This window comes from Centrocercus urophasianus, unplaced genomic scaffold (genome assembly GCF_019232065.1).
Source record: "Centrocercus urophasianus isolate 14NV4802_14NV808 unplaced genomic scaffold, USGS_Curo_1.0 seq_74, whole genome shotgun sequence".
Taxonomy (NCBI): Eukaryota; Metazoa; Chordata; class Aves; order Galliformes; family Phasianidae; genus Centrocercus; species Centrocercus urophasianus.
In genome coordinates, this window is record NW_024885355.1 from 559766 (window position 1) to 574830 (window position 15065).

The following is a 15065-nucleotide window of genomic DNA, read 5'->3' on the forward strand; positions in this document are numbered from 1 at the left end:
GAAATTGATTAGAAATAAGAATTTGAGTTAGCTGTAATACTGGAAAGCATTAGCACCATTATGAGTTAGCTGCTTCCTTCTTTGTAGCCTTAGGAGCAATTGTGCCCAGGAGCTGTACTCTTGGATGAAGTTAAGAATGTAAACACAAGTGATACTCGATGATTATTAGGTCAAGAGAAGCAACAGAGGCAATGAGAGACGGATGCCACGACCCAGGATCCTCAAGGAGGAAGATCACATTGTTCATGCATGGTTCTGCAAGTAAACCCTCTGCAAACCACCTTCCCATGAGCCCAGCTCACTTTAATGGGATGTAAACACATGGGATGTATCTGGAAATGAGCAAGCACTCCTGCAAAGTGACTATGCATGTAGCCATCATATGACAGGAGATTTCTATGGTTTGGTTCCGTGCTGGAAGCATTTCTGATTTATGTCAAGAGAGGGACTTCAGGAAGGAGGATTATGTCATCAGATTAATGGTTCCAGGCGATCAGTTCCAGCTTGATGGGTAGTTTTAACCTCTCATCCTGTTGAGTGGATGTAACAAAATAAGAATAAGAGGTTTCCATTAAAGGCCAGCGTATACAATATAATTATATTCATATTGGCTTTCCCTGCATTACATTAGTCCGAGAATCCCACAGTCCTGGATTAAATAGCTATGGTAATACAAAAATCACATGCAGATCAGGGTTCAGCAGGAGCAATGGATTTACTTTAATTAGATCCATCAGGAGGGAGGACTTGAACATCCAATCCAGTTTCATATCTTCATTTTTCAGCAAGTCTTCCAGGCTTCCTCGGGAACAGTACTCTGTCACTATGGCAAAGATGCCACAGTCAGAGAAAAATCCCAGGAACAGATTCACATTTTCATGACGTAGATCTTTCATCTGAAACAAAACAGTGAATCACAGGAGACCAAGCCAGCTAGACATCTGCTTAGAATTACCATGAGCTCTTACCATTCCTATGCTTCCAAACAGCCTTTCACACCAGGATCATAGAAGCATAGAATCATTAAGGTTGGAAAGACCTCTGTGATGACCAAGTCCAACCCCAACCCATCCCCACCGTGTCACTGACCACATCCCTCAGTCCCACATCTCCATGGTTCATGAACACCTCCAGGGTGGTGACTCCACCACCTCCCTGAGCAGCCTGTGCCAATGCACTGCCACTGTTTCATAGGATAAATTTTTCCAAACGTCCAACCTGAACCTCCTCTGGCACAAACATTTTGCCACTTGCTTTTGTCTGTTTAAATCTTTGCTCATTCTAATCTAAACACTAAGACAAAGACAGCAAGATGGCGAAAGTAAGCTGAACAGTAACTTGTTTTTCTCTAGTCAACCTGGACCTTTCAACAGGACAGAATGACTTAGCTGTGATAAATTGAGTTCAGCATATGGGGACTTGCTTCAGCTCAGGTTTGACCTGGAAAGCAATGCCTGGAATACCCAAAGTCATCCATCAATGGTGACATCAGCTACATGCCCTGGTAAATTTGCTATATTTCTATAATGCTACTCCTGTGTTAACAGTAGTTGCCAACAGCTAATGGCCTTGAATATGGAAAACAAATGTGTTTGCTTGTTAGTCAATAAGTTGCAAGACTGAACTTCTAAAGAGAATCTTAGCTGGAAATACATAGCAAATCCCACTGTATCTGTGCACTGTTAGGTAGTCAACAAACAACACATAAAATAGCTACCAGTAAATTACCCTGCCCTGATACAGAGAGGGATGATTTCCCCCAGACCACCCTGCCTTTGCAGACAACTTTAGAGGACTTTTTATACCCTTAATGTTGCACCAGCTCTGAAGTATCAGACCCAGGGTGGGGTTTGCCACTCACTGGCCATGGTCATGTTTGTGAGCTGCAATCCTACACTCTCCATTCCAATAGGTTTAACCAAGTGAGAATTATTGACAGTCATGCAATATGATTCAACAGATATAAAAGGGAAACAAAGAGAATAAAATCTCCCTTCCATTACAAAGCCCACCCCCCTGCCCCAAACAACCTTCTCTCCACACGCCCAGGCAGCCCCCGTCCCTACCTTCCTCAGGATGCTGGTAGAGCTTTGTCGCAGGTGGTGAATTGCTCCTGTCTCAAATTTTTTCAGCCATACCCAGTCTCCCTGTCCACAATACAGGTGGGTGAATGACAGAGCAAGTCTCTGAGCAACAGTTAACATTGACACCTAGGTTTGAATTCCAGATCCTTGACTTTAAAAGTGGATAAAGTATTTGGATTGTGTCTTGCAAGAAGGGTCCTTATTAGAGATGTCGCCACTTGTCTTCTAAGAAAGCTTCTTCACAGTGCCTTTAGGTGGTGACATCTCAATAAAGACAAGACTTGGCAACGCTACGTATTAACAGAAATGCTGCCTGTTGAATACTTCAACCACACATAACTACAAGAGTCAGTGTGTCACCTCAAACACTGGTAGCTCCATGCTTGGGAGAAGCTTATTGTAGAATCATAGAATTATTTGAGTTGTAAAGGACCTTTAAAGCCATCTGGTCTAACTTCCCTGCAGTGACAAGGACATCTACAGCTCAAGCAGATGCTCAGAGCCCCAGTTAGGTTGACCTTGAATGTCTCCAGAGATGAAGACATTTCACCCTCTTGGGCCATCAGCAGCACCCATACCTTGGCATCTACAGTACTGTGGCTGAAGACTTTCCCCACTTAAATAGCCCAGTAAACCAAAGTGGTCGATTGTTGACTGTGTCCATACCTACCTCATACAAAGCCACATTGGAGGTTTCGTGGGTGGCAGCGGTGCTTTTCAAAGAACCAGAGCGGATTGTGGATTTCTGGCTTCTGATTTCAGCTGCTACACTGTTTGCATCAGTCAGACTGTCCAGCGTTAGTCTCTGGATGCAAGGAAGGCAGGTGGAAGACAGTTAGCACCTCTAGAGGTAAACCTCCTCTCCAGCTCTGCCCAGGACATTCACGTCCTGGGCAACAGGGTCCAACATTGGGGGTTGGACTCGATGATCTCTGGAGGTCCCTTCCAACCCCTACGATTCTGTGATGTCACCATGCTAGTAAGGCTTGCTGCACTCCCAAACTCTCCATATCACCTCTGAAATACTCTTAAGTAGTAACTGGAAACACTACAGCAATGCTATAGGTGATGGAGGTGAGGAGAGAGGTTTCATTCTGAGCCAGCCACTGGATAACTGCTCCTTTGGCATTGACAAGAGGCCTGTAACTGTGCCATCAGCCCAAGGAGTGCGATGGCCTCACAGCAGTCCAAATGATTGGCATAGGTCTGGCCTGTGCCAAATAGCACTCCCCCTAACAATACTCAGAGCTGAAAGGAGCCAGCCAATACAATCCAGGAGGCATTCCCAGTAAGTAGTTTGGTTGCAAACATTTTAAGTAGTGAGGTGGTTTATCTATGTGGATATAAGCAGTGTTATACTTTTCAACCCTAGGAACAAATAATAAGCACCAGCTACTAGAATGAACATAATCAAGGGTACTATTTTACAATATAATGGCTTTGATTTTGATTTTGTTTTTTTGGTGCACCTAACCTGAAATTCAAGACCACTCAGCATATGGGAAAGTTCAGCATGAAGGGGGAAATGAAGCATAGAGAAATGGGTATGAAAGTACTACAAGCAAACCTATCTTTGAATATCCTTCCAGATCAATTGCATGTGTGGACAGACTTACCTTTTTATGCAGCTCTGGGTTAATGAAGATGAGGTCCTCCAGCGTCAATATTATCTTGTTAGGACCCCTGAATAACTGGCTGTTCAGGATGCTATGCCTGGGAGATTTGGAGAGCCACAGTTATGACTTCTAGCTAGGTAAGTAATATACAATGCTGAATCATAGAATCAAAGAAAGAACCTCAGAGAACATCAAGTTCCAACTCCCCTCCACGAACAGAGTTGCCAACTGCTAAATTAGGCTTCCCAGGGCCCCATCCAACCTGGTCTTCATTGCCTCCAGGGATATCTGGCCTCATTGTAGTACAGGGAATATGCAGCATGGTGGCTCAGGGCTGGACATGGGTGTGTGCATGATGACCTGACTTGGCTGAAATCCTTCCGCTAATGCAACAAGGGCTGCCCAAATCACAGACAGTCGAAGCTGTAATCCCAAAGAATCTCATCACAAATGGACAGTTTGAGTCAATCTGCTCACAAGTGTACAGCCTGCTTACAGGTGGTAGCCATTATCACTTACAAGTAATAATGCCACTAATGGCCTTTTCTGTGAGGTGCTTGGCTCTGGGGTGGATGCATTCCAAGCTGAAACAAGGAATTGCCTGAGAGGGGAGTCCATGTCAAGGAGCAGCTGTGGGAAGGAGTAGTCTGTGCCAGGAGTGTGGGGGTTGGAACTGGGTGGGCTTTGAGATCTCTTCCAACCCAAGCCATTCTGTGATTCAAGTGTAAACTGGATGTATATGCAGTGCATAATTTGTTTTGCTTAATTTTCATTTTCATTGTCCATCAGGAGAGAATATTAGGTTTTAATGGACCAGTCTATCTGCCCTGTAAAGAAACATACAGAAGGAAAGGCTAGAAGGGATGAGCAGTTTGCTGTGCATGACAATGCAGCGTGAAGGTCTTGGAAGTAGCATTGCTGAGACAGTGCTTTTCTTCTCTGTCATTAGTGATTAGATAAAGCAGAAGACTGCTGATTCAGATCTACTTGCAGGATCTGAGCCAGACAGGATGCCTACTGTGCAGCAGGACAAATGTGCTTTTGGCACCTCCCCAGGATGCTGCTGTTTTCCAAGAGATGACTCTGGACTCCTTTACAGACTTCTAGATTTGCAAAATTGCCACAGAGAAGTCAGAAAATTCAATGCACTTATCAGGTACTATCTGCTACTTGGTTCTCTAGAATTGACAAGGCAGAAAAGATCACAGCAAGAAAGGACACATTGGCAAGGACTGTATGATCATGGGCTAGTTCAGATAGGCTTGCACAAAGCAATTATTAAATATTTCAGAGTTTCACTGGGATTCATTTGATGCAAATACCCACCACACGGACATTTTAAAGACCCAGGAAAGAGACTGAAGTCACACACTGTTTTTTTGAACCCAGTCTTTCATTGAAGGCCTGGTCTAACACTGACCACAAAACATACTATCTATAAGACAGTAAAAATTCATCAAGCACCTTCAGAGAAAGAAAAGGAAAGCATCCCATTGCTCCCGTTATCACATTTTTTTTGTTCAGAGAACTCTGTTAATCCTCCAGCAAATATTTGATCATCTGCTAAGACAACTAAAACTATTCCCAAAGAGCATATTTGATCCTCTTGGCAGCAGGATTCCTCTTACTAACCATATTGTGGTAGGATTCATTTTGTAAAATATCCACAGATCGCAACGATTTACTTTCTCATTGCATGCATCACTCTGGACATTTTAGAATAGCACAGCTTTTTGGAGTTCAGAGTTCGCCCATACATCTACATCACTTTGGCTTGTTTATTATCACCTTTCTCTAAGTGCTTTGTTCCAAGCCACCCAAGTCAGCTCCACAAAAGGCTCATCATTCATGTACCCTTCAGCTGTCCTCCTGAAAACCTTGCTCCATCATTCACATCCTCTCCCCCAAGCATGGAGGAAAGCACTCTGCTTCCCACAGCAAAGCACAGAGAGCGGAGTGACTCATGTAGGGTCATGAAGCAGATCCCTGGCAGAGCTTAGACCAGTGCTCCCCCTTATGAACTCAGTCCATGCTGTGGTTTAAATTTAGTCCCAGACATGCCCTTCTCTGACATAAATCACTGTCTGAGTCATGCTAGACATTTTATTTCCCTCTGCAGATGGTCATACATCTTTACTCACGACTAAGCCTTCCCAGGCACAGTCTGGTACTTGCAGAACAGCTTAGACATAGAGTAGGCAGAAAAATTGCCTTTTATTTGTGTAATTGCAGAGGCTGGTGGCCAACAAACCAGAAGCAGCTGTGCGTCATAGGCAGTGGAGCTGTTGGGGTGGCGCTTGTTGGGTGGCCTTATAATCATCTAGGTTTGGAGGGATGATTCAGGAGTGAAGAGAAAATGTCTCTGGGGATTATCTGCCAGGCAGGGCTGGATGGGATAATATGGGAGCCTTGCTCTGTTAAACACATTGCTGCTGAGTATACGCCTTCTAATTTCAGTCTTGTGCCACGTAAATGTCACCAATCTGTCCGACAGACAGACAGATTCCCCCATGGGAGGATTTGGAATGGAGGACTACATTGGTTTATGGCTACACTGTCCTTGCCAAGGGGCAACCCACCAATTCCACGCTGGCTCACTTCCACCTTGGACAGAAAGCTGAGACACAAGTGTGATTTATGCAACTGGTGGAACTGATTACTGTTTTTTTTGCTTCAGAGCAAATCTCATGCTCCAACCACTATGTATGAAATGTGAGTGACCAGGAAACAGGGCTTCATCTCATAACAGGAAATGAATTGGATTGATAATAAAAACGTATTCTAATTAATTGGTCCAAATCCTCTCTAGAGGGAGCCTCTCTTTAACACAAAGGACAAAGGATCAAAAAACCTGTGTTTTGTACATAATCATAATCAATTAATCATATTAGGGGCAGAAAAGAAGGGATGATCTGGAGTATGAAAAAAGGCATTTAATATGGCAGCACACTCCATCACCACCCTGATGTTCTCAAGGCAGATTCTTATTGTATTATACTGCATTGTTTTCCTACGGCATACTTCACACTTCCAAAGTGTTCGTAATCTTCCTTATGCATCAAAGCTATTATCCAGTTAATCCTTCTAGCAGCTGACAGCAATATGGACTGAACTAAGTGTGAAAAGGCTCCTCCAGAGACTGGAGAACCAATGCCCACTCTGTTCAAGCCACAACCAATAAATTGAAGAGATGTTTCTCTGGAGAGCAAAGACCACAATCAAACCTTCAACACATGCTCCAAAGTGCTGGTGTAAGCCTCCCACAGAAAGTAAAACTGGCACTGAATCAACAATGTTCTGCAGTTCTCACCTGATGAGATAAGCCAGGCCCACAGCACACAGCACCAGGGCAAATACCAGCATTGCTCCCAAGATCATGATTGTAGGCTCAATCCCTGTGCAAAGAGATGTGAAAAAAAAGAATAAATCAGTGGATTAGAAAATCTCTTTGATTTAGTCAATAGCATTAAAATTGCCAACATTAGACCATTAGACTGCAAAGTCAAATACTCACCTAGAGGAATGTTAGAAAATAATCCTTATTTGTTGTTAATTTATGGATATACAAATGCTGATTTTATCTGCATGAAACTATTTTAGTTATATACTTACATGCACTTTCTTTTCTATACCAGATCCAGAGCCCCAGTTTTTCATTGATTAAATATAGACTCACAAGGAAGAGATATGCTTTAGAGACAGCTTCTGCAAAGTTCATAACTTTTGAACATTTGACCCTTTTCTCTTCAGGAACTGAACCACTGAAAAGGCTTTATCATGTGGTACCAAACTGACCTCCAGTGTGAGCCATCAGTCCGTCTGGGATTTTTCAGAGAGAAGAGAGAAGGGAGAGAAGGCTGAATTCTTCCTCAATGGGCTCATTGACAGAAAGTACTGGAGACAGTTTGCTCATGAGTTGCTTTGCTAGAGTGCTAAGGGAAGCTGACATGAACGGATGAGCTCAATTCCAGTGGGAAGTGTTTGCTGTCTTTCCCTCTTCTGCTTTCTATTTGTTTTTATTTTATCCTGTCTGTGTTCGGAGATCCTTCAACACAAACAAGCATGCACAAGTTTGGGTTGATAAAAAGTTCATGACTCTAAGTCTCTCCTGCATCTAAATTACAGCCCACTTTGGGAGCACTGAGACAGAGCTTCCCAGTGAAAGCTGCGTGAAAATTGGTATAATTTTCCTTCCAGATTTGGACTCACTTTCTGCTTCAGCCCATGGCTCCAGTCCCTGATTGTAATCATGCAAAAAAGTCACTTTGCTTCCATCTTCCAGCCTGGAACTGTACCAATGCACCTCCCTCTGAGAAGAAATACAGGTGCTACAAAAAGTGAATGCTACATAACCATTTCAGGACCTTACAGACTGTATACAGGTGTAGACCAAAATTTCATTTGCCAGTATGCAGTAAAAACCAGGCCAGCTTTCTCCAGGAAAGCTTTCTCCAACCTTGAGTATGAGACTGAGGAAGATCCCAGCAGGCAGGCCTGAAAGGAAGCATTTATCCTGGGAGACAAAGGGGCTGCCATAGACATGCCTCTGATCCAGAAGGATTGGGATGTGTGAATCAAAGAATCATTAAGGTTGGAAAAGACCAAGATCAAGTCCAACTCCAGCTCATTCCCCATCATGCCTGCAAAACCGTGTCCTTGGGTGCCATATCTCCACATTACTTGAATACCTCCAAGGACAGTGATTCCATGACTTCCCCGGGCAGCCTGTTTCAATGCATTACTACTCTTTCTGAGAAGAATTTTTCTCCAAATATCCAATCTTCAGAAGCTACCTGGGAATGATCCAGACCTCCTCTCCCTCTCTTAGCACACTGGCAGCTTCACATCCACACCTCCTCCAGCCCTAAAACTATACAGAAGACAGACTGGGGTGTGGTTCAATTACAGTCACAAAATTTGCTCTCTGAAATATTAGGCATAATAATAAATCACCACTTCAATGACAATGCATAGAGGTTTATACTTTTGTAAAGGTGCGAATGTGGAATTTGATCTCTCTAAAAATCAATGGGATTTTTCTGTGGACTGCAAGGAGAATCTGAATTACTATACTGTTCCAAGAGACAATGAGAGATATATGGTAGCACTGGATTTGCCTCTTTTGTAGGTTATCAGCAGCTGTAAGATCAGTAGATCTCCAATTCCAATGAAGTTACACTGGTAGGAGCTGGACTCAGTGATCCTTATTGAATCCCTTCCAACTCAGGATGTCCTATGACTATGATTCTGTGATTTAAACCAGCTATGGCTGAACCAAGAGGAACATTTTTCTCAGCTGCTGAATGAAATATTCTGCAGAAGTGGTTGAGTTTGTCTAAGTCATATCCCAGAAGAGCAGGAGTAAATGCATGTTATTATAAATAAATATGTTAAGTGGAGGCTAAGTATCCTCCCCTGAGAGTTATTTCCCCGTTAATTAAAAAATGCCTTAAATTAAAAACAATAAATAAAGCCAGTACCCAGTCCAACAAACCTGGAAAGATTTTTCTGCTCTTGTCTTCAGTGATCATTTCTGTTGCCTACTTTAAATCAATTTATTTTGAGTAATGACTATTTTCTTTTTTTGATAAGATGAGCTCTTCCAACCACTTACCAAACTGCATAAAGAAGCTGGGGTTAGCCAGGGGTAATGATGAGAGCATCTGCAGATGTGCAGCCTAAGAAGGCTGTCGTAACACAAATTGTTTTAGTACTTTGTCCCTCAGAAGGACAGGGACAGAGTGCTGGGTTGAGCTGCTAGTATATATTGATTGCTATTCTGACATACATTACTTGCTGTCAAATTGATAGATGTTGATTGTTAAATCTGGAAAACTCCCAAGCACAGAAGAATGGCAACAACATTATTGACTTAAAAACAATAAGGGAGTCTTGTAGATCAATAGTAGGATCTCTGCATAGGATTGCCACTACAGTTAGCATGATAACCAGTCAGATTCATGTGAACTTCTTGGATTTAGAGTTTCCTCTTTGAGGAGATCTGATTTACATGGCAATCGCTTCGAGCAAGAGAGAAGATGAAATAAATAAGAGGTATGAGCCATTTGACCATACTACTTTGTCTTTCTTACCTCCAGAGCAGAGAACATCTGGATCAAACCAACAGCTGCAGTCTTTCTTTGGTGGGGTTCCACTTGGAAAGTGAATGTCCTTGCCTAGGGGTTTGACAGACTCTGAAGACATGTCCAGCAAGTGAGTTGGGGAGAGCTGGCTCCCATGACCATCTGTGTCTAGTACCACATAGTTGCACAGCCACTTCCCACAGCTGTCTGTCTCTACAAAGTGGCTAAATCCATGGAAACTGACATTTCTTGTGTGCTCTGTTATATTAGCTCCTGAGATCCAGACTCCATTCCTTCGAGCACTGTTTATTGCCAGTGCCATGAAGTAAATGGCATCATAGATTGTCCCAAAGAGTGGAGAAACCTGAAGTTAGAGGAGAAATTAAGGTCACAGTACAGTGCTGTCATTCTCTAGTTTGACATTTGCATCAAAAGATGTCACATTGCCTTAGCTGTAAACTCAAGGACTGACACCTGGTTTTGTTCTCCAGATTTGACATATGAAATCTCAGACTGATAGCTAGGAGGATATATTAGAGGACTTGGGTATTTCACCTACAGTGAAGAATCCTACACTTAATATGGTTAACCTGGGCTCCTATTACAAAGAAGGAAAAGAAATGGATGCTTTCGAGGCATGAACCATCTCCTTCTGAAGTAGACATCCACGCAGATCTGATAAACTGTGCCTTAAAATCGCTTACAGTTTTTTAAAGATCATAGATTTGAAGATGAGCACAGCTCAATCCAGCATCTCATCAGCATGACAGATTCTCCAATTGTCCTTCTGAAGTCTACAAGGTAGAATCTGACTGTCTTTTCTTAGACAGACTTTGAAATAATTGTCCTAAAATGTTAAGAAACATAACTTTCACCTTAGATTCATAGAATCACTTAAGTTGGTAAAGACCTGTGATATCACCTAGACCAACCCCAACCCATCCCCACCATGCCCACTGACTATGCCCCTCAGTGCCACATCTCCACAGTTCTGGAACACCTCCAGGGATGGTGACTCCACCACCTTCCCGGGCAGCCTGTGCCAGTCTGTTACCACTCTCTCTGAGAAGAAATTTTTCCTAATATCCAACCTGAAACTTTCCTGGTGCAACTTAAGGCCATCACTTCTCATCTTACAAAGGCTAAGAAGAACGAGGCAGCAATGATATTAATTGATTTCCATGATATGAATCATTTCCATCTAAATGCATCATGTTGTTGCGTTCACACAAATTATCAGGCATGTGGGCTTCTTTTCTGGTGCCTTAAAATATCCACAGACTTTATCTACTTCAAGAGAGATTGCTTCATCTTGAGTTAACTGCAGTCAGCATGTAGCAAAACTAATCTGAGAGCCTCAGAGACAATCCTTTCTCTTACATTCCTGTCATGGTGCTACAGTTGAACTAACTGACTGCCAGTCAATGAACAGAATTATATTTTCAAAGCAAACGCAGGTTACATCCAACCTTCACCATATTTTTCTCAAAATACAAGCTCGTACAATCTGGGCTGTCTCTCAACTATCCTTTCTATGTAACTACTGCCTATCCCACATGTTCTATTACCACATCCTATTGAAGTCCAAGAAAAAGAATGTTTACCTGTGTATCTTCTATCTCACTGGCTATTTCACCATTTTCTTTAGCTTCCCTGAATGCATCATAAAATGTCCAGTTTCCAGACTCCAGTGTGATGGTCAGCACAGCATCATAAGCTTCCTGGAGCTTTCTGTCATTGTCGAGGACATAGAATGAGTTGTTTGCGTAAGGAAGGCTGTAAAGTAAAGTGTCATACGGAATGAAGATGTATCTTCCATCCGTTAGTCCCATTTCCTGTGCTTTTTTGAGTAAGGCAGCCTGTTCCTCCCCTCCAATGAGCACAGAATGCATGCACAGAAGGATAACTGAAACATAAGGATCACAGACATTGTTGTTAATCCATTTGGGCTTTTCAAAATTAAATAGCTCCCTCCAGTGAAAGAGATGTCTGAACTTCTATATCCTAATGGTCCCCTACCCACATAATCAGGCAAAGAAGTTGGGAATTATGCTCATCTTGTTTGATCTCTGCACGTCTGCAACATCTAGCAAATGAGGCTGTGAGCATTACCCGTTCCTGGAGTCATACAGAAGGATGACTGCAGAGAAATTTTGACAGACGTGAGCCATGGGATAACATGCAGTGTTATGGCCCTCTGCTGTCATTGACTGAGACCTGATCTTTCTCTTTATGTGCCCTGAGGTGACATAGTCCACACAGTCATCAGCAGTGCCCAGGCTCTATTCATTGATCCTGCCACTATCTATATGGCTTTTCGATTGGATACTGTCTTGTTTTACAACTGGTTCACAGCAGACCGTACCAGAGTCTACATTTTTATCTGCACAAAATGACAGGGAGCATATAAACAGAAGGGGGAATGGCTGTTTATGAGGGTGGATAGTGATAGGACAAGGGGAGATGATCTTAAACTGAGACAGGGGAGGTTTAGGTTAAATATTAGGAGGAAGTTTTTCACACTCACACAGAGGGTGGTGAGGCACTGGATCAGGTTGCCCAAGGAGGCTGTGGATGCCCCATCCCTGCAGGCATTCAAGGCCAGGCTGGATGTGGCTCTGGGCAGCCTGGGCTGCTGGTTGGCAACCCTGCACATAGCAGGGGGTTGGAACTGGATTATCATTGTAGTCCTTTTCAACACAGGCCATTCTATGATTCTATGACTCTATGACATGGTGCCAATGGCCCAATGTCTGGTGAAATACCTATCTGTGTAATGGGATTTCCAAAGTACTCACTGGCTCTAGCACAGACTCACAGAGAGGCTGAGGCTGGAAGAACCTCTGGGTCCTTCTGGTCTAACCTGTGCCCAGGGACATTTCCAGCAGGGCCACCCAGAGTGCGGTGCCCAGCACCACAACCAGGGACTTCTGGAGATCACCAAAGAGGAGACTTCTGTTCCCCCCTGGTGTCTGAATTACAGGAAATAAATAGATATGTCTAGGCAGAGATTTATCACGTACTATTTCAGGGAGTATAAACTGGTCAGATGAATCATCTTTGAAGTGGAACTTACTTCTTCCAATGGTTATGAAAGCAATCCATCATCCCTAACTCACATAGAGTGTTGTGAGGGTGATGAGATTAACTCATCCGAGGTGGATTTGGTTTCCAGCACAGATTTGAACTCTGATAACACTTCAAGCTAGACAGCACCTTGCTGCCCTTCTAAGTTGAAACACCTTAGCTAAAATGCAACATCATCTGGATTTGCAGAGCTAGTTACAAAGGTATACAACCAGGACTGGAGCTGCATTGCAGACCTCCTAAAGAGACTTTGAGCCAGGAAAACTTTTACTCACTTTTCTCAAGAGAAAACAGATGATTCTACCATACTGGTGTTATACCAAAGACTCTTTTATTGCTGCTAGTGAGTATAACACTGGATTTCACCTCTGATACCTCAGTGAACACTGGTACCAAGGACACAGCATTTCCAAAGCATGAGATTTCTGATAATCCATAGTCAAAAACATTAACAATATAAAACTTTCCTACAAACCCTTCTTTACACTTGATAGGGTCATGTACAGATATCCATCTATATTAAGTACTACATATAATTTGATGGTGTAAAGGACCATTTTACTCTATCCCCATCAAACAGAATCACAGAATCACCCGGGTTGGAAGGGACCTCAAGGATCATGTAGTTCCAACCCCCCTGCCTAGCAGGGCCACCAAACACACACATTCAGATCAGGTTGCCCAGGACCCTGTCCAACCTGGCCTTAAACACATCCAAGGACGGGGCATCCACAACCTCCCTGGGCAGCCCGTTCCAGGGCCTAACCACTCTCCTTGTATAGAACTTCCCCCTAACATCCAACCTAAATCTTCCCTCCTTCAACTTCGATCCATTTCCCCTAGTCCTGCTGTTGTCAGCCCTTTTGAAGAGTTTACTCCCCTCGTGGGTGTAGGTTCCCTTCAGGTATTGATAGGCTGCAATGAGGTCACCCCGCAGCCTTCTCTTCTCCAGGCTGAACAAGCCCAACTCCCTCAGCCTGTCCTCATAGGGGAGGTGCTCCAGCCTCCTGATCATCTTAGTCGCCCTCCTCTGGACCCTTTCCAAAATCTCAATGTCTTACATTGTCAAACATAAGATGCCCAGCATTCTTTCACCTGAAACTCTGCCTCTGTGAAGTTTAGATAAAATTCTACTTGGCCTCAAAATTTCATTCTCTAGGCTATGCCCACTGGATAACAATGGTGAAAGAAGTATAACAATAAATAAAAAAAGGAGTTAGACTTGAAATACTTACTTTTAATGCCACTAACTTTTTTGATCCTGTTCCAAGTGTCTTCGATGCCTTTTTCTCCCTTACCCATGGATGTAACAATGCCTACAGGCAGCCCCTGGTTCCTGAGTGCGCTCGCTAACTTGTTGGATGTGTCCATCCAAACTGCCTGATTGGAAGCAATGATGCCAACATGGGCCAACTGAAAATATTTCATTATTGTAAACAAAACTCGCGTTGGAGAAGGCAGGGTTCTGGCAAACGCAGGGTGGTGGGTGGTAGAATCCAGTTTGTAGTTGATGCACATCCATGAGAAGATGGCTTTATTCCAGTTTTCCACTAAATATGTAGCCTCTTCACAGAAGCCAGGGTTCAAAGGTCCTATGAAAGCTGAGGAAGTCTTTCCAAAGTCAATGAATCTAACCAAAGCTCTTGATGTCTCACACTCTTCTTGCAGGACCACATAATCCAACCTCTGACCAAGATTTATTGAAGGGTCTTTGCTTATTCGTTCTACTGCTAACCTGGCAGCAGCATGGGGGAAGGCTTTGGAAAAGAAGGGATCACAGTTCCAGGGTCCAAGCAGTCCAATTTTAAAAACAAAACAATGTGCTGAGGAGGTAAGTATGGTTATTGCCAACAGTACCCCCCAGACAGCATGGAAAAATGGCTTCATTCGATTCTCATTATTGATGTGACGCAATTCAGTGTGCTGTGACAGCCCCCAGAGCAAGCTGTTGGAACGCAGTAGGAGAAAGGGCATTGCTTTACAAATGGGGAGACTTAAACTGGGTTCTTCAGGAAGCCAAGCAAAGCAATACCAGCTGCTGGAAGAAAAGCAGATTACATTTGCTTTCCTGCATACAAATTTCTTCAGTGCATGTAGATACAGCTGAATCAGTCCAAATTACTCAACAATTCTCAAGGTGCAAGAGTGTGAGGTGCCAAGAACCTGTATAAACTCATGGACAAGCACCCAAAAAG

At 43.2% G+C, this 15065-nt stretch overlaps 1 protein-coding gene across 1 annotated transcript in view; it reads right to left on the reverse strand.

The window, feature by feature from the left end:
- GUCY2F (guanylate cyclase 2F, retinal) overlaps positions 1–14844 on the reverse strand; it is a 41712-nt gene extending 26868 nt beyond the window's left edge. The window contains exons 1-8 of the mRNA XM_042838178.1: positions 14118–14844; positions 11388–11689; positions 9793–10147; positions 7011–7095; positions 3701–3797; positions 2755–2889; positions 2067–2147; positions 720–896 (exon numbers count right to left, since the gene is read on the reverse strand). Coding sequence (XP_042694112.1) covers positions 720–896; positions 2067–2147; positions 2755–2889; positions 3701–3797; positions 7011–7095; positions 9793–10147; positions 11388–11689; positions 14118–14844 — 1959 coding nt within the window. The remainder of the gene's footprint in view (positions 1–719; positions 897–2066; positions 2148–2754; positions 2890–3700; positions 3798–7010; positions 7096–9792; positions 10148–11387; positions 11690–14117) is intronic.
- Between the last annotated feature and the right edge of the window lie 221 nt (positions 14845–15065).